This window comes from Lampris incognitus, chromosome 7, assembly GCF_029633865.1.
Source record: "Lampris incognitus isolate fLamInc1 chromosome 7, fLamInc1.hap2, whole genome shotgun sequence".
NCBI lineage: Eukaryota > Metazoa > Chordata > Actinopteri > Lampriformes > Lampridae > Lampris > Lampris incognitus.
This window is the reverse complement of record NC_079217.1, coordinates 32,240,117-32,266,326: the sequence shown is the minus strand read 5'-3', so window position 1 is coordinate 32,266,326 and position 26,210 is coordinate 32,240,117. Positions and strand designations below refer to the sequence as shown.

Sequence of the window (26,210 nt, the reverse complement as noted above, 5' to 3'; positions counted from 1 at the left end):
TAGATAACACTGACTGGCTCCTGCAGTTTCACTATCTCGTGGACATAACTGGCCATCTGAACCAGCTCAATGTGAAAATGCAAGGTATTGGAAATACAATCTCATCCCTTCAACAAGCAGTGTTTGCATTTGAAAGTAAGCTGGAAGTCTTTCTCAGGGACATTGAAACAGGTCGTCTTCTGCACTTTGAAAGACTGCAACAATTTAGAGATGCATGCTTAGCAAGTGACTCCACTCAACATCTGGATCTCCAGCAGCTAGCTGGCTTTACGTTCAATCTCCTGCAGTCATTCAAAGCACGTTTTGGAGAATTTCGTGCGCGCACTGGTCTTTTCAAGTTCATCACTCATCCACATGAGTGTGCAGTGGACAAAATCGACCTGACATGCATCCCCGGGGTCTCTATCGGAGACTTTGAGCTGGAAGTTGCTGACCTGAAGGCATCAGACATGTGGATGAGTAAGTTCAAGTCACTTAATGGAGAGTTGGAAAGTCTTGCGCGACAGCGAGCAGAGCTGGCGAGGGAACACAAGTGGACAGAAATTAAAAATCTTCAACCTGAAGACCAGCTGATTCTTAAAACTTGGAACGAGCTTCCTGTGACATACCACACAATGCAGCGTGTGAGTATTGCCGTATTGACCATGTTTGGCTCTACATATGCATGTGAACAGTCTTTCTCGCATATGAGGAACATTAAGACCAACCTACGCTCACGTTTAACTGATGGAAGCCTCAACGCCTGCATGAAGCTCAACCTCACCACGTATGAACCAGACTACAAGGCCATCAGCAAAACCATGCAGCACCAGAAGTCGCATTAAAAGTAAGACATATTTAATTTATTATACGTTAAAAATACTATATGGCTCTCAATGAAATATATTTGGCTTTTATGGCTCTCCCAGTCAAAAAGGTTCCCGACCCCTGGGCTAGAGCGTCCAGACTGAGAGACATCCTTAGAAATCTGATTTGAATCGGATATGAAACCACCTCCGAATGTGGCTTAAATCCGATTTGCAAAGATCAGATTCCGACGAGTCTTTTGCTGTTCAGACTACATAAAAGAAATCAGATTCCAATCTGGATTTGCCAAAAATCTGATTTGGGCTGCCAGTCTAAATGGGATATAAATTAAACAGTTGACTAAAGGATCCGACCTGTTAACCAAGGGCTAGCGAGTCTACACATCCGTGGTCGTTACACTAACCCCCCCCCCCCCCCCACTGAAGCGCGTCCCCGCACTTCAGTTTACCAGCTCCCTCACGCCCCTGGGCGCACGCGCTTCCGATGGCCTCACGGTGTCACCATCGCACGTCTGACACCATGTTACGTTAACAACAAGGTTGTGCCAGGGTTAATAACGATGAGCCGGGTCGACTCGCTTACCTCCGGCTTGGTCGGGCGTCCCTACAGACACAATTGGCCGTGTCTGCGGTTGGGAAGTCGAATGTGGGTATCTGGTCGGTCGGGGTGCCCCCTGGATTGGCAGAAAGGGAGTGGAGCAGCGACCGGTACGGCTCAAAAAGAGCGAGGTGTAATTGGCCAGATACAATTGTGGAGAAAAAAAAGGGGGGGTGAGCCGGAGAGCAGAGTGTACGATGCATGAACGTTTTATTAAGACTCGTGTGTAACACACAAAAGGGTCCGTGTGGCAACAACAATACAGCTAAAGTAGAATCCTCTTTACAGGATGTAATATTCTCTAGAATATAACAGCCCGTTTGGCTATAAGGATGTGATACAAGCACTTCTATTGGTTGTTAAGTTAGCTGCAAGCTCATTGGTCCATCTGACGCATGAGGACGCAGGGGAGCCACATAATCGTCAGTCAATGTTTAGCACTCAGAGAGTCACTACTGTGGAGCTAGCTACTGTATGATTGTAACCGTCACCATTGAAATAAAGACGCTGAATTATAAAGTCGTCGTCGGATTCCTCCAAACTGACGGAAAGTCAGACATGGTGTCAGAGTAAAAGCGTGAAAAGGAGAAAAAAAAGAAGAAACAGAAAAGTCAGAATGGACGTCGCTGGAGTTCCTGCACCCCGCATGGACTGGGAAGCAAGCAATCTGCCCGAAGCATGGCGCAAGTTTAAATTGCACGTCGAGTTGATGGTTTCTGGACCTTTAAAGAGGAAATCGGAGGAAGAAAAATGCAGCTACCTACTGATTTGGGTAGGAGAAAATGGACGGGACGTTTACAATACATGGACGCTCTCAGAAGCGGAAGGAAAGTTGCTGGAAACATACTATGGTCGTTTTGAATGGTATGTAAAACCCAAAGCAAATGTAATCTTCACACGCTATAAGTTCCATGGAAGGGCACAGGCAGCTAGCGAGCCTTTCGAACAGTTTGTGACAGATTTGAGACTGCTTGTGAAGGACTGTAATTATAGAGAGAGTGAAGAGGAGATCAGAGACCGTATTGTTTTTGGAGTTCATTCACCGAGAGTGAGAGAGAAACTACTGAACATCGGTTCCGAGCTAACATTGGAAAAAGCAATAGACGTTGCTAGGTCTCATGAACTATCACAAGCACAGCTCAAAACCATTGCTAGCACCAGCACGGGCACGCGCGAACAGGCTGTGCATGCAATCGGTTGGAATGCAACAAAGAAGAAGCATTGGAAAAGGCGCGAGGACGACACAAAATGGCGCGCAGCGTCAGGCAATGCCTCATGGAGAGCGAGAGACAACAACCGCAGTAAAGGATGCAAATACTGTGGGAACAAGACTCACAGTGGAAACGAAACCTGCCCAGCAAAAGGCAAGCGATGCAAAAGCTGCAGCAAATGGAACCATTTCGCTAAAGTGTGTCTCTCCAGACCAGGAAAAGGCGTACACACTGTGGAGGAAAATGAGTCTGACAGATGCTCAGACAATGAAGAACTGTTCATCGACGCATTGACACAAGGTAAAGACAGTAAAAATATGGATCAAGTTTTCGCTGATATGCAAGTAGGTCCAAACAAAAACACAGTCAGTTTTAAAGTAGACACTGGGTCCTCAGCTAATGTCATTCCCACACAAGCTTTCAGAAGACTGGGAATACAGAGTGCATTGCAGCCCTCCACTCACCCACTATATGGCTATGGGGGTCAGCGGCTCGTCATTCAAGGTAAATGCGACCTGAAATGCCAGTACAAAGGCACCCAGTCAGTGTTGAAGTTCTATGTTGTTGACACACAGGCACCACCTGTGCTAGGATTAAAAGCATGCCTAGACTTTGGACTGATCAAGCTCATACTGTCTGTATCCAACACACCCGAGGTATTGTGGCGGACACTAGGGGCTATGCCTCTCACCCAGCAGGACTGTGAGCTGGGGGCGTGGTTTACGTTCCCGGGCTGGCCGGTGCAGGGTTGTTCCTGCTGCAGTTGGTTTTTGGAGTTGAGGAATAAACATCAAACTCGCCTTGGTCTCATGTGTTTTTCCTCATTCCTGCCACATTGGTGACCCCGAATTGAACATGTTTGGAGCAGAAGATGTGTGTGAATCCACTTCGGCCACGCCGCCCCAACTCTCTCAGCCGGCCGTTCTCGCCGCGGCTGTGAAGATCCCATAGTTCTGGCAGAGCGACCCGGCCTCGTGGTTCCAGCATGTCGAGGCGCTGTTCCACCTGCGTGGAATCTCCGCGGACGACTCCAGATACTATCTGGTCGTCGCTGCGCTGGATCAGCAGTCCACACGCCGGGCCATGCAGCTGTTGCGCGCCCCTCCGCAACACGATAAATACGTCGCCCTCAAACATCTTCTGCTCCGGAGGTACAGTCTAGCTACCGCAGAGAGGGCAGACAGAATCCTTTCCCTATCCGGTTTGGGCGACGGGACGGCTGTGGATCTCATGGACAATATGCTGTCGCTGCTAGGCTCAGACGAAGGTGGGTTCCTTTTCCCGCACGTTTTCTTGCGCCAGCTCCCGTCTCCTGTGCGCGCGGCTTTGGCTAACTCCCCGTGTCTGGCCGCTGGTGACTGCCGAGGTTTGGCTGAGGAGGCCGATCGGGTCCTGCTGGCTACCAGACGGTTCTCTGTGCAGAGTGTGGCATCGGAGCCTCTGCAGCCGACGTCGGAGGACGCGGACCCGTCAGTGGTGGCTGGAGTGACTGCCCGGAGACGGCGCGGGAGAGGCCTCTGTTTCTTCCACCAGCGGTTCGGCGGCAAGGCGAGGCGCTGCGTCCCTCCGTGCACGTTTGAGGCGGCGGGAAACTCCAGGGCCAGCGCTCAGTAGCAGCTGTGGGCGCTGGCGGACGTAGTGAGCTGCTCTTCATTAAGGACACGATGTCAGGAAGACGGTTTCTGGTGGACTCAGGCTCGCAAAAGAGCCTACTCCCTCCTGGTAAGACAGACAGGTCGGCCGAAGGCGGCGGCCCACAATTAAGTGCAGCTAACGGTTCGTCCATTGCGACGTTTGGCACAAGGTTGGTGACTGTTTGCTTCCACGGGCGCCATTTTGAGTGGGACTTTGTAGTGGCCGCCATTACTGTTCCTATTATCGGCGCGGATTTTCTGTGTGCTAACGGTCTGCTGGTTGATGTTGCAAACCGCCGTTTAATTGATGCTGTGTCTTTCGCCACTGTTCCGTGCGAGACAGGGGGAGCCGGGCCGTTAACACACGCTAACTTTTTAGCATTAGGGGATGTTTTTCAGCGCTTGCTGGCGGATTTTCCATCGGTGACTACGCCTGCCTTTTCCACCGCGGTTACTAAACACGGGGTAGAACATTTCATTCCTGTAATATTTGCTAGTAATATTTGATTTGCTAATGTCCCTTACGGCTTTCCGTAGCGCCACAACAAAGTCACGTGATGTACGTAACAACGTGAGTGGGAATCCGGTCGGTGAATAAACACCCAGCACGAGAGAAGTCGTCCTTGCTTTATTAATGTTATAAGTTAACATAGCCAGAGGGCACAGATCATTACATGGTGTCAGAGTAGCGGAGTTTAAATATCCAATATGGATTCGTACGGCGTTCCAGCTCCACGGATGGACTGGGAATCGGCGAACTTACCTGAAGCATGGAGACGATTTCGACAAACAACGGAGCTAATGTTCAAGGGCCCCCTGCGCGGGAAGAACGAAGAGGAGGAATGCAGCTACCTCCTGCTCTGGATAGGGGAAAAAGGGCGCGATGTGCACAACACTTGGACACTCAGCGGAGAACAAGCCAAGAAGCTAGAAACGTACTACGATAAGTACACTGAGTACATCACCCCCAAAGCAAACCCGATTTATGCCAGATATAAATTTCATGAAAAGATGCAGGGAGAGAGTGAATCCTTCGAACAATTTGTAACTGAGCTAAAGCTCCTAGTCAAAGACTGTGGCTACCCAAATGCCGACGAGATGGTCAGGGACCGCATCGTGTTTGCCACCAACTCACCCAGAGTGAGAGAAAAGCTACTTAGCCAGGGAGCTGAGCTAACGCTAGAAAAAGCCATAGATGTAGCCCGCTCACACGAGCTAGCAAAGCAACAGCTAAAGTTTATGGGCCAGGGCAGCACACATGAAACGGTGCACGCAATAGGCAGAAAGACTTACAAACCGAACGCACCCAAAGCAGCTAACGCTAACTTCAGACAAAGGGAGGGTAACGTTAGCACCGCCGCGAGGGCGTGTAGGTATTGTGGAGGGCTACACGGCGCTAAAGCCACTTGCCCAGCTAAGGGTAAACAATGCATTAAATGCAAGAAACTCAATCATTTTGCTAAAGTATGCAAGTCTAGCTCCCAGGGACAGACAAAGTACTACCGCGGCACAGTACATGCCGTCGGAGAGAACCCAGAAGAGTACACCACTGACAGAGAGCAGGAAGAACTGTACTTCGACAACATTACAGTGGAGAGCACCGCTGTGGGAGAACAGACAGAGCTGTACATAGACTGCATCTCAATAGAGAACAACGGAAAAAGCAACGAGCAGGCTTACGTAGAGGTTGGAATTGGCACACCTCCACAGAAGGTAAAGTTTAAACTAGACACTGGGGCACAGGCCAATACTATTCCCACCAACCTGTTCCAGGCGCTGTTCAAAAATGTGACACTGAAACCAGCAATACACAGACTCACTGAATATGGAGGAGGCGCGCTGAGTGTGAAAGGCACATGCAAACTCAAATGTAAGTACAGAGACAATGCAATGATGCTGGACTTTTACGTCATTGACACAAACGCCCCACCAGTCATGGCAATGAAAACATGCCATGACCTAAACTTAGTAAAAATAGTGATGGCTGTGAGCGAGGAAAACAATGTCACATCACAGAGCATAATGGATGAGTATGCAGATGTTTTCCAGGGAATAGGAGAGTTCCCAGGCGAGTGCACCTTCCGCGTCACACCAGATGCAACGCCGGTCGTCTGCCAGCCACGCAGAATCCCCATCGCCCTACGCAGCAAACTGAGGGACGAGCTTGACAGCATGGAGAAAGGCGGCATAATCTGTAAGGTAACAGAACCCACAGAATGGGTGAACGCACTCTTCATTGTTGAGAAGCCAAAGACAGGCAAACTTAGAGTGTGTTTAGACCCCAGAGCTCTTAACAAAGTGATACAACGACCTCACTACCCCCTCCCCACGCTGGAGGACGCCACCACAAAGCTCGCTGGAGCTGAGTACTTTAGCGTGTTAGACGCGCGGTCAGGCTATTGGGCCATCAAACTGAGCACTGAATCCTCAATGTTGACGACATTTAACACAGTGTTTGGCAGGTATCGTTTCCTCAGACTGCCATTCGGAATCGTGTCCGCTCAAGACGAGTTCCAGAGACGCGTGGATGAAACATATGAAGGATTGGACGGTGTGACGGCCATAGTGGACGACATACTAGTGGCAAGACTAAAGAGGAACATGACCAGCGTCTCAGAGCGATGCTGAAGCGCACAAGGGAGCGAGGGGTGAGGCTCAACCCCGACAAGTGTCACATATGCGTGTCCGAGGTACGCTACTTCGGCCACACGCTCTCACACGAAGGCATCAAACCAGACCCACACAAGGTGAAGGCGGTCAAGGACATGCAACCCCCACAGAACAAAGCAGAGCTGGAGACAGTCCTCGGCATGATCAACTACCTCGCCAGATTCGCTCCACACCTCTCACAGATAAACTCACCCCTCAGACAGCTTCTGAAACAGGACAGTGAGTTTGTGTGGGATGCAGTCCATGACAAGGCGTTCCAAGAGATGAAGAATCTCATTACACAGCACCCAGGTCCAGTACTCTCATATTTCGACCCGCAGAAAGAGCTGCGACTCCAAGTGGATGCATCCAAAAGTGGCCTTGGGGCTGTCATGCTCCAAGATGGCAAACCAATTGCCTATGCGTCCAAGTCACTCAACAGCACTGAAGAAAACTACGCACAGATAGAGAAGGAGCTCTACGCTGTGGTCTTCGGCTGCAAGAGGTTCCACGAGTACATGTACGGACGAAAAGTGATTGTGGAGTCAGACCACAAGCCTCTGGAGGCAATACTAAAAAAGCCACAGGCAGCAGCACCACCCCGGCTGCAACGGATGATCCTGGCGCTCCAAAAATACGACATCCAAATCATCCACCGCCCCGGTAAGGACATACCGGTGGCCGACACACTGTCACGCAAGTCAATAGAACACCACGACAGTGACCTACAGGAAGGGATGGAGGCCCAAGTGCACACAGTCCTCAGCAACATCCCTGTGAGCGACACAAGACTCACAGAAATCAAGCAGGAAACAGCGCAAGATCCACAGCTCACCGCACTCAGACGAGCCACACTCACTGGCTGGCCAGACACAAAGAAAAAGTGCCCGCCCAGCATCCAGGAATACTGGAACCACAGAGCAGAAATCTCAGAAATGGACGGTATCCTGTTCAAAGGTGAGAGAATCATTGTCCCCCAAAAGCTTCGCAAGGACATGATACAGCGCATCCATGCCAGCCACCTTGGCGTGGAAAAAAGCAAATGCCGAGCAAGAGACTTACTGTTCTGGCCTGGCATGGGGAAACAGATTGAGGATGCGGTAGCAGACTGCAGCATATGCCAAGAACGGCGCAGCGCAAATGCAAAGGAACCAATGATGTCACACGCCATACCTGAGCGGCCGTGGCAAGTGATAGGCACAGACCTATTCACATGGAACTCACAGGACTTCATAGTCACTGTGGACTACTACTCCAGATTCTTCGAGCTAGAGAGACTTTACAGCTGCACCTCATCTGCCGTCATCATGAAGCTGAAAGCAGCAATGGCTCGACACGGAATCCCCGAGACTATCATCAGCGACAACGGTCCGTGCTACAGCTCTGGTGAGTTCCGCAACTTCTCACAGACATGGGGTTTCTCACACACCACCACAAGCCCCCACTACCCACAGAGCAACGGCCTCTCCGAGAAGACTGTCCAGACGGCCAAACGCATCCTGGATAAAGCCAAAGCTGAGAACAAAGACCCCTACATGAGCTTACTGGAGTATCGCAACACACCGGTGGACAACCTGAAATCACCGGCACAGCTACTGATGAGTCGGAGGCTGCGGTCCATTCTCCCATCAACAGCAAAACACCTGCAGCCACAGATCGCCAGTCAGGAGGATGTTCACGAAAGGAGAGAGGTATGTCAACAGCGCCAGCAGGCATACTACAACCGAACAGCCAAATCTCTGCCCCACCTGCCCGCAGGCACACCAATCCGCTTCCGGCAGGAGGATGGATCCTTGAGACCTGCAACTGTGGAAAGACCAGCGAACACAGACAGGAGCTACCACATCCAAACCAAAGAAGGTCAGATCTACCAACGCAACCGTCAACACCTGCGACAAAGCAGAGTGAACACTCACACTACACACACACACACTTCACAGCAGACTGTTACCAGCACTAACAACAACACACAAGCCCATCAGCAAGAGCATGCTGAACCTCCAGACACGAACAATCAGCGACAACCAGACACACAGCCTGGTTACACCACGAGGTCAGGTCGCACGATCAAACCAAGACAAATCCTTGACTTATGAATGTTAAAAAAAGAGAGAATTTTACACCAACCTGTACTATACCTGCTATGTTTTGAAAAGAAATATTTACAGCGTTCACTTACCTTGTGTACCTACCTGCTGTTTGCAGTTACCAGTAATGAAATGAAAAAGAAAAAAAAAAGATGAAATGTTATTACGGTGTCACATTTAGACAGTGAAGGAAATGTTTTACACTACTTTGTTGCAGTCCAGATATATAACAGTTCCACTTTCATATTCTTTCTTATTAAGATTGTATTCGCTTATAAACGTGCTCAACGTGGTCTGTATCTCTGCAGAGAAAGCAGCACTTTTCAGAAAAAGGGAGATGTAATATTTGCTAGTAATATTTGATTTGCTAATGTCCCTTACGGCTTTCCGTAGCGCCACAACAAAGTCACGTAACAACGTGAGTGGGAATCCGGTCGGTGAATAAACACCCAGCACGAGAGAAGTCGTCCTTGCTTTATTAATGTTATAAGTTAACATAGCCAGAGGGCACAGATCATTACAATTCCCACTCTGGGACCGCCAGTTTTTGCGCGCGCGCGGCGCCTCGACGCGGTAAAATTGGCTACAGCTAAGGAGGAGTTCGCCATCATGGAGCGTCTGGGTATAGTGAGGCGTTCCAACAGCCCGTGGGCCTCGCCGCTTCACATGGTGCCCAAGGCGGATGGGTCGTGGCGGCCTTGCGGCGATTTTCGCCGCCTGAACAACGTCACCGCCAATGACCGCTATCCCATCCCACACATACAGGACTTTTCCATACGCCTGGCAGGTACCACTATTTTCTCTAAGGTGGACCTGGTGCGCGGCTATCATCACGTTCCCGTGCGCGCAGAGGACGTGCCCAAGACCGCAGTGATCACCCCGTTTGGGCTTTTCGAATTCATGCGCATGCCTTTTGGCTTGAAGGGGGCAGCGCAAACCTTTCAGAGGCTGATGGACTCGGTGTTGCGTGACCTTGCTTTCGTGTTCGTTTATCTCGACGACATGTTAGTGGCCAGTCCGTCAGCTGACGCTCCTGAAACAGGTTTTCCGTCGTCTGGACGAACACGGCCTGATAGTCAACCCGGCCAAGTGTCAGTTTGGACTGCCGGTGATTGACTTCTTGGGTCACCGCATTTCGCCGCAAGGCGCGGTCCCGTTGCCTTCTAATGAGCAAGCGGTGGCGGAATTTCCCCGCCCAGTCTCTGTTAAGGCATTGCAGGAATTATTGGGAATGGTGAATTTCTATAGCCGTTTCCTCCCTCGCGCTGCCCACCTCCTTCAGCCACTTGACGAAGCCCTGCGGCTTAAGAAGGCTAACGACCCTGTCGACTGGACTCCCGAACAGGTCCAGGCCTTTGACGGAGCTAAGTGTGCCCTGGCTAACGCTTCCCTCCTCGCCCATCCCACACCCACGGCGTCCATAGCTTTAACAACCGATGCGTCTGACATAGCCGTGGGGGCTGTGGTTGAACAGCGTCTGGCGAATGCGTGGCAGCCACTCGCATTTTTTAGCCGCAAACTGCGAGATAGCGAGCGGAAGTACAGCGTTTTTGATCGGGAGTTGCTGGCACTGCACCTTGCAACCCGGCATTTCCGCTTCCTGCTGGAGGGTCGCCCATTCACGGCTTATGTGGATCACAAGCCGCTGACTTTTTGCCATGTCCAAGGTGACTGAGCCGTGGTCTGCTCGTCAACAGCGCCACCTAGCGGCGATCTCCGAGTTCACAACGGACATTCAGCATGTGGCCGGGAAGTCCAACCCTGTTGCTGATTGTCTGTCGCGTGTGCTTGTGTGTCCTGTGCACCTCGGTGTGGATTTCTCCGCTATGGCTGCCGACCAGCCCAGTGACCCGGACGTCCTTGCCCTTAGGTCAACGCGTACCGGTCTCAAGCTAGAGGACGCTGTGATGCAGGAAGGCAGTCCTGCCCTCCTCTGCGATGTCTCCACCGGCCGTCCCCGCCCCGTTGTTCCAGTGGCCTGGCGCCGTCGAGTTTTCGATTCGATTCACTCCCTCTCGCACCCTGGAGTTCGGGCGTCGGTGAAGTTGGTCGGTTCCAAGTTCGTCTGGCCTGACCTCCGCAAGGACGTCAAGGGGTGGGCAGCTGCATGTGTAGCGTGCCAGCGCGCTAAGGTCCACCAGCACACTAAATCGCCCCTCGAACCGTTTCCGATCCCGGCCAGACGTTTCGACCACGTGCATGTGGACCTGGTGGGCCCTCTACCTTCTTCACAGGGTTCTACGCACCTGCTCACAATGGTAGATCGGAACACCAGGTGGCCAGAGGCTGTCCCTCTATCCTCCACAACATCCTCGGATGTTGCACGCGCTTTTCTTTCCTCCTGGGTCGCCCGTTTCGGCACTCCGTCAGATATCACCTCAGACAGGGGCCCCCAGTTCGTGTCAGAGCTCTGGTCGGCACTTGCGCGATCCTTGGGTGTGCAGGTACACCGCACTACCGCGTATCACCCTCAGGCTAACGGGTTGTGTGAACGTTTTCACCGGTCGCTCAAGGCAGCGCTGCGCTCTCGGATGGTAACTGGGTGGATCGTTTACCTTGGGTTATGCTCGGGTTGCATTCGGCTCCTAAGGAGGACCTCGACGCGTCACCCGCTGAGCTGGTGCTCGGTCAGCCACTCCACGTCCCTGGGGAATTTTTGCCTGGGAGTTCCGCTCCTCGACCCCGTCCGGCCGTTTATCCTTTTTTGTCCGACAGCACTCGGGTTCCAGGCCCCGTTCACCACTGTTTTCCGCGGTCGTTCGTGCCTGCGGAGCTCATGTCGGCTCGTTTTGTTTTTGTACGGCATGATGCTCACCGCTCGCCCCTCCAACCCCCATACGATGGCCCATTTCGGGTTCTTGAGACGGGTCCTAAGGGTTTTGTGCTAGATATGGGTGGGCGTAGGGAGCGTGTTACGCTTGATAGGCTTAAACCGGCGCACAGGGTGGCAGGCGAAGTTGTGTTTCCGGCCCAGGTTCCCCGTCGGGGTCGTCCTCCTTCCAGGACCCCGGCAGTGTCTTCACGGGTTCAGCGTTCTGCTTCTCAGCCGGCTTTGGACTGTGTTTCACCTACTGTTTCGGCTGAGGGACGGCGCAGCCATTATGGCAGGCTACTTAAGCCTCCAGTGAGACACTAAGTTTCTTTCCAGGAGTCCCTTCTGGGTGTTCGGGGGGGGGCTGTGTGGCGGACACTAGGGGCTATGCCTCTCACCCAGCAGGACTGTGAGCTGGGGGCGTGGTTTACATTCCCGGGCTCGCCGGGGCAGGGTTGTTCCTGCTGCAGTTGGTTTTTGGAGTTGAGGAATAAACATCAAACTCGCCTTGGTCTCATGTGTTTTTCCTCATTCCTGCCACAGTATCACTCATTGAGGAGTACTCGGATGTTTTCAAAGGAATAGGACTGTTTCGTGGTGAATGCATAATCTACGTTGACCCAAATGTAACACCTGTGGTCCACCCACCGAGGCGCATTCCAGTAACCTTACACGACCGTCTCAAAGAGGAGCTACAGAACATGGAGAAGCAACAGATTATTGTGAAAGTCACCGAACCGACTGAATGGGTCAACTCAATTGTGGCAGCAGAAAAGCCACGCACAGGAAAGCTCAGAGTGTGTCTCGACCTGAAGGACCTGAACAAGGCTGTGAAACGACCTCATTATCCTCTACCTACCCTCGACGACATCACCTCCAAACTGGCAGGGGCCTGCTATTTCAGTGTCATGGATGCTCGCTCAGGGTACTGGGCGATAAAACTCGCAGAAGAGTCGTCCAAGTTGACAACATTCAACACGGTGTTGGGAAGATACCGTTTCCTTCGTCTACCTTTTGGGTTGATCTCCGCCCAGGACGAGTTTCAACGGAAGGTTGATGAGACCTACGAAGGTCTACAAGGAGTCACAGCCATAGTGGATGATATCCTCATATATGGAAAGAGCAAGGAGGAGCACGACAGCAATCTCCGAGCCATGTTGCAGCGCTCCAGAGAGCGAGGAGTGAAACTCAACTCGGAGAAGAGCACGATCTGCGCCACCGAGGTCAGCTATTTTGGGCATCGCATCACAAAGGATGGGGTCAAGCCTGACCCAGCCAAGATTGCAGCTGTGAGAGACATGGGGCCACTCGAGGACAAGGGTAAGTTGGAGACAATCCTCGGTATGGTTAACTATCTGTCCAAGTTTGCTCCAATGCTCTCAGACATCAACGCACCCATGCGTCACCTGCTGAAGGAGTCGAGTGAATTCAGATGGGATGCGCAGCATGACGAAGCTTTCAGGAAGATGAAAGAAGTGATCACATGCGAACCAGGACCAGTCTTAGCCTACTATGACCCTGGTAAAGAGCTCAGACTACAAGTCGACGCATCGAAGTACGGACTAGGTGCAGTCCTGCTACAGGAAGAAAAGCCCATCGGATATGCATCCAAATCGCTAAATGACAGTGAAGTCAATTACGCACAAATAGAGAAAGAGCTATATGCTATTCTGTTCGGATGCAAGCGTTTTCACCAATACATCTATGGTCGTCATGTCATCGTGGAGAGTGACCACAAACCGCTTGAGTCCATTATGAGAAAACCACTCGCAGCAGCGCCTCTGAGACTATAGCGGATGATCCTCCAGCTACAGCGGTATGACTTCACCATCGTGCACAGACCAGGCAAGGAGATCCCCGTGGCAGACACGCTGTCCCGCAAGTCGCTCACAGACCAAGATGACAGCTTCAGAGAAGGCATGGACATGCAGGTACATACAGTGTACAGTGGCCTGCCGGTCAGTGACACGAAACCGACAGAGATCAGAGCTGTGACTGCCGCAGACACAAAGCTCACAATGCTGAGAGAGACAATCAGAGAAGGATGGCCTGAGGAGAGGAGAAGATGCCCTCAGAGAGTTGCAGAATACTGGAACCGCCGAGATGAACTGTCAGAGATGAATAACATTTTGTTTAAAGGCGAGAAAATCATCATACCTACCTCGCTGCGTGCAGAGATGTTATCCCGGATACACACAGGACACAGGGGCATGGAGAAATGCAAGCAGAGAGCCCGTGACATAGTGTTCTGGCCTGGTATGAACAAGCAGATCGAGGAGATGGTTGGACAGTGCCCCACCTGTCTCACCTACAGACCGTCAAACACTAAAGAGCCCATGATCAGCCACAAGATCCCAGGCAGGCCATGGCAAGTAGTTGCTACTGACTTGTTCACCTGGAATCATGACAATTACATCGTCACAGTGGACTATTACAGCAGATACTTCGAACTCGACAAGCTACACAGCACAACATCCTCAGCTGTGATACGCAAGCTGAAGGCAACCTTCGCCAGACACGGCATACCTGAGACTGTTATTTCGGATAATGGACCTCAGTACTCAAGTATGGAGTTTGAGACCTTCGCGAAGACTTGGGAGTTCACCCACACGACTACCAGTCCGCATCATCCCCAAAGCAATGGCCTTGCCGAAAAAACAGTACAGATCGCCAAGTTGCTGATGGAAAAGGCCAAGGCTGACCAGAGAGACCCCTACCTGAGTCTGCTTGAGTATCGGAACACACCTGTCGACAGCTTCAGATCACCAGCCCAGCTGCTCATGAGTCGTCGTCTACGCTCAATTCTACCCAACACACACCAGCAGCTTCAGCCCAAAGTCATCAGTCACAGAGACACGCACGCCAGGAGAGTCCAACGTCAGCTGCAGCAGAAAAGGTACTACGACAGGTCAGCGAAGCCGATGTCACAGCTGCACGAAGGACAACACATCAGACTCCAGGAGCACGGCTGTTGGAAACCAGCTGTTGTCATCCAGCCAGCGGATACCAACAAATCCTACCGCGTCTGCACAGCTGAAGGACAGGAGTACAGACGAAACAGACGTCACCTCCTGGACACAAAAGAAACACACACTGACACTCACACCAACACAGGCACTGACGAGAAATATGGTCAACTCACAATTCACAACACACCACACGTCTCACATGCAGCGGCTGAGACAGCCTCAGAGACTGTCCCCTACCAGACAAGGTATGGACGAGCAGTGAAGCCCAGAGAGGTTCTGGGCTTCTCTAATGTTTGATTTCAATTTCTTAAGAAGGGGGATGTAATATTCTCTAGAATGTAATAGCCCGTTTGGCTATAAGGATGTGATACAAGCACTCCTATTGGCTGTTACGTTAGCTGCAAGCTCATTGGTCCATCTGACGCATGAGGACGCAGGGGAGCCACATAATCGTCTGTCTATGTTTAGCACTCAGGTGAGTCACTACTGTGGAGCTAGCTACTGTATGATTGTAACCGTCACCATTGAAATAAAGACACTGAATTATAAAGTCGTCGTCGGATTCCTCCAAACTGATGGAAAGTCAGACACAGGACACCCCATAAGTTTACCATTTACAATAGGATAGACCTATGTACTTGCAAATAATTGTCTTAAATAGCTGCAAGGATGCATGGGCTAATAGAACTCAACTGAGGTACATAGAATCGACTGAATTATGGAACCATTCCAATGTTAAGTAAAAGGGAAATGGAGAAAACAGTTGCAATCAGTTGACTATTCACAATGATTTATAGCGAAGGCTTAAAGTCCCACAAAGTATTTTTTATCGATGAAACGGCAAAACGTTCTATGGAAAACAACATTAGACACAGAATGTCTCAAAGAGAAGTAATGAAAAGCAATTCTTAAACATGTCAAAACAGTAACCTCCCTGCATTCAGAAATGAGTGGCTAAATTTCATATTGATCAGGATAAAATTTCCCACGCTGGTTGCTACCGCATATTAGACATTATTTAGAAAAGTTTGGTGCATCAAGGCTAAATATTTGCACAGTAAAAGCCAAGTACATTAGATGAGCTAAATAAATTATGGTACAGGTATGCAACCAATGAACATAGTTTTAATGTCAATTATAACTGATGCTTGTGGAACTCAGCACCTTGAAAATGGTACTAGCCAATATTTACAATTCAGTCATCGTTAAATGCAATGTATAAACCCCCCAAAAATAACACGCATACCTCACTGCAGCCCATGGAATGGAACGGCGTCACGTTTGACTCTATCTACTACGATTTAAACACAAGCTGCAGCCAGGTTCAGCTGATGGTAGACCTAATGAGGCTTACCTGATCAGAGCCTGCACGTGGGACGCGATGAACTTGAAGTTTGTACGTAAATGTTTTTTTCCCCAACATATGGATATTACAGAGCAAAAAATGTTGGGCTTATGTTTGCGTCCCCTGCAAAATCTTTTGTGATCCCTCACACTACTTTTATGTTCCCTCGCCATGATTTTCCTGAGGTGAAGTTAGTTTGAAGATTGACATTCAGCATTTGGATGCACCTTTTATTGACAATAGCTCTACATCGATAGCATCACATATTCTTATAATTAGGTTATTTCACATAGGAGAATGGGGCCAAATTGTCACAATATTAATGATATCTTGATTCCCACAGGTTGATGCAGTCATGGTTAAATGTCTATGAATGTCTCTCCAACACTTGCTAGCGGCATACGTACCTAGGGATCATTGTAAAGGTGCAATATGGGAAGTTTCACTTCTTTGTTTTTCAGCCTATAAGTCTAGAACCAAGTTTGATCAATGTCCTCACCCACTCCAGTTACCAACGAGCACCCCCCCCCGCAATATCTTTATTTTTATGGTAGCCGTTAGTAACAAATACATTATTCCAAATATTCCACCTTCACGGTGGTCCCTTAACAAACCAGGCGCCTGCAGCCAGGCAACTGAAAGCATTCTCCCTACGCCTCCTTCGCGGACTGAAGGTGATGCAATCCATGCAAGGCTTCAGCATGTAAAATAGCGACAGCAGCCGACACGAGTTTGAAGGAAGCTGGTGTTACGACTATCTCCTTCCTGTGGAAACGTGAGCCAGGGGAGTTATTCGACAAGAGTTCCGGCCATATGCCATTGAGTTAATCTGGTGGGATAAGGGGAAAAACTAGAAATAAATTCATTTAAAAAAAAAACAGAAAAAAAGATCTACGATCTACTAAATGAACAGAATTTCAGGGATAATTATGTTGCTAACAATACTTCAATGGTTAGTCCAGATAAACACTTAAGATAATATGTACTGCAACCAGAAAAAAAAAACTGGATAATATAATTTTTCCTCTACCTATCCAGTAAAAAAGCAGCAGCAAAACTGATATCCCATCAGCATTATCATCCTAAGAGAACACAAACCAGCACTGAAATGTTAAGTATGCAACACAGTGAAGAAAACCAAATTAGACTGAGAGCAAATCAATGCCCACCCAACACACATACACCGACACTCTGTCCTCATCTAGTATAAACTAGTATAAACCGCTGGAAGTCAAAATAAATTGACTAACTAATAATAGTAGGCTTTCATATATGACTCACATGTCCTAGGTTTATGTCAACAATTATGCTGTTATGTGATCAATTAACAACCTCAGTGTACAAATGTTGACAATAGAATACTTTTATTTCTCATTTCACATTTCATGTGCCTTGTGCCTTCTCAACTGGAAAACCCTATATCTGCCACTCCAAGCACTAGGGAACAGAAAACTAAAAATAATTTGCCAATACTATTTGACCCTGGTCTACCCACAGGGTCCCTTTTGTTTGCTCTTGAAAGAGGAGCTGGAGGTATTGGCAGAATGGTTCCTGGCAGCTTCTGTTGAACATCTGGCCATCAGCAGATTGTGTTAATCTGTGTGGTGCAGAAAAATCCTCTTTACATTTTGAGGTGTGAATGGAGCTCAACCCAGGCAGTGATAAAGATTGCCATTAGCTGTACCACAATGAGGAGAAAAATAAACAACCTTAATGATTCTATAATTATTCTATTCATCATACTCATGCTACTTTGGCCACTATATAATACCACTTTGCCACTGGGGTATACTCATTATATGTTTCTAACATTTGCAGTTGGCAAATTGCACACTTGCCAACTCTTAATTTCTACTTTTTTTTCCTAGTCACTTTCTTTTTATATCTATCTGTGGTGACTCAGTATGTTAAACTTCTTACAGGGGGAAGATGTTAGAAATTAGTAGTCATATAAAGCACAACATGCAGTTCACTATAACAGAGGTGCAACTGCAAAAATCTTTCACTTGCTACTTGATAACCCTCCTCCAACAAATCTCACCCGAAACCCTCATCATGGAGTCTTCTTGAAAATATATCTTTTGAAATAGTTTTTATTCAAATCAGGCATGGTGTTACATGAGGTAAGGCTAATGCAAAGGTGTCTTCATGCATGCTCAGTAATCCAGGTAAGGAAATTTCAGAAAGTTGAATCAGTTCTTCTGGACACAACATTTATTGAGAGAGAAACATATCATCACTTCATATGTGACCTCTTCAGTCTCAACTGACTTCAGTTGAGACTGAAGAGGTCAATAAATGTGTCCAGATGAACTGATTCAACTTTCTGTGATCACATGCAAAAGTCCACATTAAGAGGAAGCCCATACACTGTGTATTGCTGCTGCCTCTTGTATAGGTTGACCAGTGGTAAAGGAATAACATGAGGCCTATTTCACCATTCCTTTCCCTCGGCTGGTCTCTCTGTCCAGCCAGCTGTGTTATCCTCTCACAGTGCTTGCTCTCACTTTTTGCAGCTTGTCACCACCTAGTAAAAGAGATCTTTATCATACCAGAGAGGCTTTCGGTTCAACGCCACCAACTCTCAGGTACACTTTACCCCCATTGGGTTTGAGTCGCCTGAGGCAAATATACAGAGAGCGGCCCCAAGATGTGCTAATGCCATACATGTATTCTCATCCCCAAACCTACAGATAATGGTGGTGAGGGAAAGAAGGAGGCAGGTGGCCAGGCGCAGGACTCCAAGGAATACTGTACCTCGGATAAGGACATTGTGGAGGTTGTGAGGACAGAGTATGTGTACACGCGACCGCCACCCTGGTCCGATGTGCTTCCGACCATCCACATCATCACCCCCACGTACAGCCGGCCAGTGCAGAAGGCTGAGTTGACACGGCTGGCCAACACTTTCCTCCACGTGCCCAACCTGCACTGGATTCTGGTAGAGGACTCCCAGAGACGAACGGCTCTGGTCACGCGGCTCCTCCGGGAAACGGGGCTCAACTACACCCACCTCAATGTGGAGACACCCCGGAACTATAAGCTGCGGGGTGATACTCGGGACCCCCGTATCCCAAGAGGCACCATGCAGAGAAATCTCGCCTTGCGCTGGCTGAGGGAGACCATCAATGCCAACAGCAGCCAGGCGGGGATCGTCTATTTTGCTGATGATGACAACACATACAGCCTGGAGCTGTTTGAGGAGGTTAGTTATGTTCAAAATTAGTCCTTTATCAAACCAATTGACACATCAGATTTGTTGCTTCTTTTAGAGAGTAAAAAATTTACTTAACGATGAACCAACACAATCATCTATACAAATTTTATTCTTCATCACACAGGTTAAAATATCACCATTGTTCCCTATTTCTAAGTGGTTTTCAGCTCAACATTAAACCTCCTCATAGAGTATTTAAAGCCAGCATCAATGTAATGTTGAACACATTGTATCACATACTGATGTGATGATACATATCCATTTTGATATTCACAGAGATATCAAGGACTAGATGATGTGACTAAAACAGCCCATATTGGCGGTTTATCCTCAGTATACAGCAATCACCCTGCCCAATGCCCAACTGCCATCTCTCCAGAATTATGAGCAGGGAATTCAAGAAAGGGTCGGAAGTTACAGGAGAGAAATTTCAGCTTGTAATCAGTACACCAGGCCATTCATCCTGACAGCAGTTGAATTACCTGTGCGGACATGGTCTATGTCCTCTGAGTGTTAGCCTCAAGTCTTGTTAGTAGTGCAGACAAGGGCTGTAGAAAATGGACTGTTGGGTATTGACAGGGCCTGTCATTACCTTTACCTGTGAATCAACTGAAAAGCTCTGCCTCCCCCCACAGAAGCCCTCCATCACCTGTAACACACCTATTTATGTGCTGGACCAACAGCTCTTAGGGGTCGATACTGGAAGACAGAAGAAAGACGGGAGAGAGAAAGAAAGAGAGAGAGAGAGAGATTTACAAAAACCCATTGTTAGCACTACAATTGGTATATAGACAAAAGGACATCAACTACAATAGTGTAAGTGAAGAGAAAAAAAATAGTCAAGTCAGCTCTACTTGCATAGCCCAGCATCACAAACACACATTTGCCTCAGGGGGCTTTACAGCAACACAACATCCTGTCCTTAGACCCTCATATTGGCTGAGGAACAACTCCCTAAAAAAGAAATATTCAACAGGGAGAAAAAATAGGAAACTTCAGGGAGAGCAACAGAGGAGGGATCACTCTCCCAAGATGGACAACGTGCAATGGATGTTGTGTTTACACAAGTTATATTATAAATAAATAAATAAATAAAACATAAGCCAACAATACAGCCAGGACTTTCCCTTGTTACACAATTTAGAAAAAGAAAACCAGGTCCTCTTCATCTCCCACTGAGCACAATACTCCCCCTATTGCCCATTTTAGACTGAAAGCCTCTAAATTGTCTACTATTTTGTAGTAGGCATACTCAACCCTGAGCTGAGCTTTCAGCAGTCCTATAAGAACCTGCACAGGGTCCACAAAGCCCACCACCTGGGCCCAGTTCTTACGGCTCAGCCAGATGGCCAATTTCGCAGTAGCTGATACGAAATTTATGAGTGTATGCATACCTTTCTTCCTGGCTAAATATTTGGGACCATATACAAACAACTGAAAAGAAAAAGCCTCCCCCAAGCCCAAAAACCAGCCCCTTAACAAATCAAACACACCCACCAACCTACGACACTAGACAAATAATTGCGTTGAGTTTTACACTGTGAAAAAAAGACACGCCTCCCTGTGATCAGGATCCAGTTGCACTCTGTGTCTGTTCGTGGCTATCACTGTGTGCACAATCCTTCGCTGGAGGTCAGCTGACCGTTTTTCAACCGGTAGCTTGTAAAGGGACTGCCAGCAGCCTTTCGGGGAAGAGCCTGGGCCAAAAAATTCAGACCACCTCGACGTTTTCGTGGCCTGCAGAGACAGAAAGTGCTTCACCTTCACATACAGGATGTAAATTGTCTTCTTTCCCTGGTCCTCAAACTTGTTCAGCCCTGTGGTCATGAAAGACAGGAGTCGGCCCTCCACCTCCTGCCACTCCCCCACATTAGGAGAGACAGTCAACTGTGGAAATCTATTATCCACATCCTCCTCCCGATGCCCAGCTAGCTCACGGTTCTTCATCATAAATGTCCTCAGGGGCTCTGGAAATGACAGACACACACTTCCTCAATAATATGACTCAACAATCTGGGTGTGATTTGATGCATTGTTACAGGGTCCCCCGTGGGCGTCAGCAGATGTCCCAGCTTCACACATCTGGCCTCCTTCACAGAAGATCTTATGCTGGCTGAGGACAGGATCTGGGCCTGAATGAAGCTATTGCAAAACAGTGGCTCCTCAAACAGCCATAGCAGCAGGTTCCCTGGAGGCCTTCAGGATCTTCCATGCATCCAGGACAGAGGTGTGGAAAGGCAACAGGCCTATGAGATCTGCTTCCTCCTGCCTCAGCAGAAACAGTTGCTTACTGTATCCCAGATGACCAGCTGTCTGCAGGATGAACTTGGCTTGGCCTATGTCTAGCCACCCCACACTCCAGTTTTAAAGCAGTTGGTATGTGGTCTTCAGCCTAAAGGCCATCCCTTGAGAGGTAAAGTTCACAAGACCCTGTCCTCCTTCTTCCACTGCCAAGTATAAGAGAGGGGCTTGGATTCAGTGCTGCCCTGACCAGAAAAAGTCCACTATGGCCCACGGAATGTCTTCAACCAGGCCTCTTGGTGGAGGTAGAACAATCAGTCTGTGCCACAGTGTCGAGGCAACCAAGTTATTGGCAACCAAAACTCGTCCACTATACGACAGCTTGGGTAGCAACCATTTCCATTTAGACAACTTGGCACACACTTCCTCCATCACACCCTCCCAAATCTACCTCTGATAATCCTCTCTGCCTAAAAATACCCCCAACACTTTTATCCCTCTTCTCCCCCACTGCAGACCTGCAGGCAAACTGGGTGCTGCCCTGTCCCTCCACTGTCCTACCTGTAAGGCCCCACTCTTTGCCCAGTTTACTTTTGCTGATGAAGTCTTCTGATATAAGCCCGGACTGTCCTGTAGTGCTTCCACATCCCCCTGATCCCCAAAAAACACATTTAAATCATCTTCATAGAAAGAAACTGTCAAAGGTAGGTTGTGTTGTGTGCCTGACAGTGAAAGGCCCGCTGAGACGGCTTCTCAGCCTGCACAGCAGAGGTTCAATAGCCACACTGTAAAGCTGCCCTGAGATGGGACAACCCTGTCTTATACCTCTCTGCACAGGGATTGACTGGCTCAACCCTCCCCTAACCTTCACCAAACAATAAGAACCACTGTACAATAACCCACCCATGATACAAAATGGTCACCAAAACCAAAAGCCTTAAGTACTGAAAACAAAGCCATGGTCCACCCTGTCAAATGCTTTTTATTGATCTAAGCAGAGAATACCAATCTCAAGATCATAAAGTTTTCATAGGTCAATCACATCTCGAAAAGAAAAAGATTGTCCATTATTGTTATGCTCTGTACACGGTATGTTTGGTCCATATGAACAAGTATATCCAAATATTCTCTCAGTCGGTTTGACAGTGCTCTGGAAAGCACTTTTTACTCTGAGCATAAAAGGGCCACTGGCCTCCAGTTTTTCAGCAAAGCTAAATCTCCTTTTTTAGGGAGCAAGGAGAGAACTGCCCTCTTAAAGGAGACAGGCATCATCTCTGCATGGAAGCATTCCAAGAGTACTTCATGCAGGTCAGGTCCAACAGAACACCGGAAATGCTTGTGAAAATCACTGGTGAGTCCATCTATTCCTGGAGCCCATCCTGAAGCCATCTGACCATCAGCTGCAGTCACCTCTTCCAAGCTGAGTTCTCTGTCCAACTCTGCCTTTTCCACGGGACTGAGCTGAGGAAGCCCCTCCAGCAGCTCTGTCCTGTCTTGTCCTGATCACACTGCTCTGTTCCAAAGAGAGAAGAGTAAAAAGCCACAGCATGTCTCCTCATTTCCTTTGGATCAGCTGTCACCCTGCCACCGGGGAGCTTTAAGGATGTCATCAGCTTGCTCCCAGCAACAGTCTTCTCCAAACTGAAGAAAAAAGGTCAGAGCATCCATGTCTTGATGTTGAGGAAACAAGACCTAACGAGGGCTCTTTTCACTCTCCTTCATGAAAGTCCTGAGCTCCAGTATTTTTTCTTGCAGCAGGCCATCAGCAGTAAAGTCTGGATTACTATTTATAGTACACTCAATGTTCTTAACACTGTCCTCCAGCTCCTGGGCTGCTGCTTTAGTTCTAGCAGTGGAGTGAGATATATACTGCTGACAGAGGACGCAAATCTGTGCCTTACCCATGTCCCACCACTACCTCAGCAGATCAGAATTAATTTTACTTTGCCAGCAGACACAACCTTGTTCAAATCTCTGACAGAAAACACTATCCTGCAGCACCTTGTTGATGAAACGTCAATATGACCTAACTTTTTGCACAGGAGAAATTATCAAATCTACAGTAATGAGATGGTGATCAGTGAAGCCAACTGGAGTAATGGAGCTTCTAACTAGACAGGATGCAAGTGACTGAAATGTAGAACGTATCTAGCCTGGCTGCACTCACCATGTTATTGCTCACCCTGACCCCTGTGTACTGTCTAACAGTGGGGTGTTTCAACCTCCATGCATCTAGTAAATATAGTTGAATACCTATCTGCCTAAGCTACCAGATGACTGAATGTGTGGTTCCCCACTTGTCCTGTCCATGGTGAAATCAATGTTGCAGTTCCAATCCCCACCTATGGCCAGCCATTCCTGACCATACTTCTGCAGGTCATCCCTCAAAAGACTGAGAAATCTGTCAGCCCCCTAAATTGGGGCACATACATTGACCAAACAGAAAAGGCACCCTTCAGTTTCTATCCCTACAAGCAGATACCTCCCCTTAACTAACTCCACAGGTGATAAAATTATTGGATTCATTCTTTTAGTCGGTAACACTGCTTATCCCCACCCCCCCACCAAAGTTGGTGCCATGGCTGAGTGCATATGACCACTCCCAGTCTATTTCATTAGTTTGGTCACTATGAGTTTCCTGCAGAAAAAAAACCCACATCCTCATCCACAACCGGTGGAGCAGGCTGTTCCTCCGACTGACTCCGTTCTTCTCTCCCCGCCTCAGAGACATTATTGGTGGGCGTGATGTCAGCATCTGCAGTGTTTGCCTCCACTTGCTGTCTATGCGGACATGCGAACTACTTATGGCCGACATCGCCACACTCAAAACATTTCAGCTGCCCTGAACTAGCATACACCATGTACGAGCCATTACCATGTTTAACTCTAAAGGAAACCTCCAAACTCTGTGTCGGAGAGTCCAAAAACATAAATACCTGCCTCCTGAGTGACTGAACATGTTTTACCTTCGGATCTGTACATCCGAGATAGAGAGTTTTGAAAGCACTGGAAAATTTACCAAACCTCCGCAGCTCATTTTCCAACAGTTAGTTTGAGATAAACACCTGACACTGTGTTTCGGGTAGAGGGAACCAACAATGGGGAAACAGTAGTATAGATATCCCTGATAAATACACCACTCTCAATCATCTCACTAACATGACGCTGTTCTTTGAAAAATATCACCACAACCTAGTTCATCCTGGAAGGAAACAGTATGTGGCCAACTTGTTTTCCCACGGCCAACAAAACCTCCTGCAATGTCACGCTGGGCTCCAGCGGGACTATCCGAATCCCGTGACAGATGAACGGAGGTGGCGTCTCAGAGGACACCATTCCTCCTGAAAACATCCTGACAAAACCACTGAAGACTCGGTAAAAAAAAAAAGTCTTGGTAAATTTTACTTGATCATGCACATAGAACAGATGAAGAATGCAGGGGAAAATCCGAAAAAAAATACAGCAAACAATTCAAACTCCATGCCAATCTCACATTCACTACCCCCACTTACACTCACACACCCAACCTCCCACCATGCAGTGCAGAGAGAGAGAGAGAGAGAAATTGAGAGACTACCAGAGAGAAAGAATCCGAATAAGTAAAGAATTTCCTTTGTCCCACGGCTTGCTGATACTTTAGTAAATACTATTCGTTGGCTTGGGAATAATTATTAGTAACTGCTATTATTTTATGAAGACAGGGCATGAAGAGAAACACACAATTCTATCTTTGCAAAAAGAAAAAAAGTTTAGTCAATCTGTCAGGCAGACAAACAGACAGCTATTATATTAATTATGGGGAGATAGGTTTACTCCCAATGAAGAGGCATGTCAGAAAACTCTCCTGTAAATAGTGAAAATTAAAATGCTTCATGAAAAATGCATGTCCCGCCATCCAACTCCATCCTTGTAAATGGCTGCATTAATTATTAAAATCTCACAGGAAATGCTTACACTGCCTTTTCAGACCTCAAAGCTTATTTACTCAACAGCGTTTACCTATTTTTATCCCTTTTTTTCAGCTCTATGCTTGGGCCGTTGTGAATAAAAGTTACAAGCATGAATCCCTGAACATTGATCACCACGTCAAGTTAATAAAAAATTATTTTTAAAAGATACCAACATTTGATGATTATTTAAAAAAAATGACATTTACAAAACAAAGCAAATAATTTTACTATATATACATAAAGCTGTAAAAATGTCAGCTCAATGTTTAGGAACAAATCAGACCAACTGTCTCCTTTTTGTGTAAGTATGAGCAAGATTCTGGTCCACTAAATTTACCTCTCCCTTTTTCCATCTCTTTTTTTTAAAATGTTTTGTCTTGCGTTGATTGATCAACCTAAGCGGGAATCAGTTGTCTTTGGATTGCCTCATCTGACTTGGGAAACATTATCTTGTATCTGTTGGCCTCCCATTAAATAGAGCACGATACAGATATAACATGCATATGCACACACATACACACGTATACATACACTACATAGGCACAACACAGCAGAAGAGAGCATGAAAACTCAACACATTACACCCATCAAAAGGGGGCAGAATTAACTTTGTTACATCCTCATTTATTAGCTACCAACAAAAAAAGGGCTTTGTGTTCTTTCACGCAAGCTGATATCCCCACAATTGTCA

The 26,210-nt window shown here is 48.0% G+C and overlaps 1 protein-coding gene across 1 annotated transcript in view; it reads left to right on the top strand.

The window, feature by feature from the left end:
• The window catches only part of b3gat1a (beta-1,3-glucuronyltransferase 1 (glucuronosyltransferase P) a), a 56,663-nt gene that overhangs the window by 9,425 nt on the left and 21,028 nt on the right, over nt 1-26,210 (top strand). Inside the window, exon 2 of the mRNA XM_056283844.1 lies at nt 18,805-19,316. Coding sequence (XP_056139819.1) covers nt 18,805-19,316 — 512 coding nt within the window. The remainder of the gene's footprint in view (nt 1-18,804; nt 19,317-26,210) is intronic.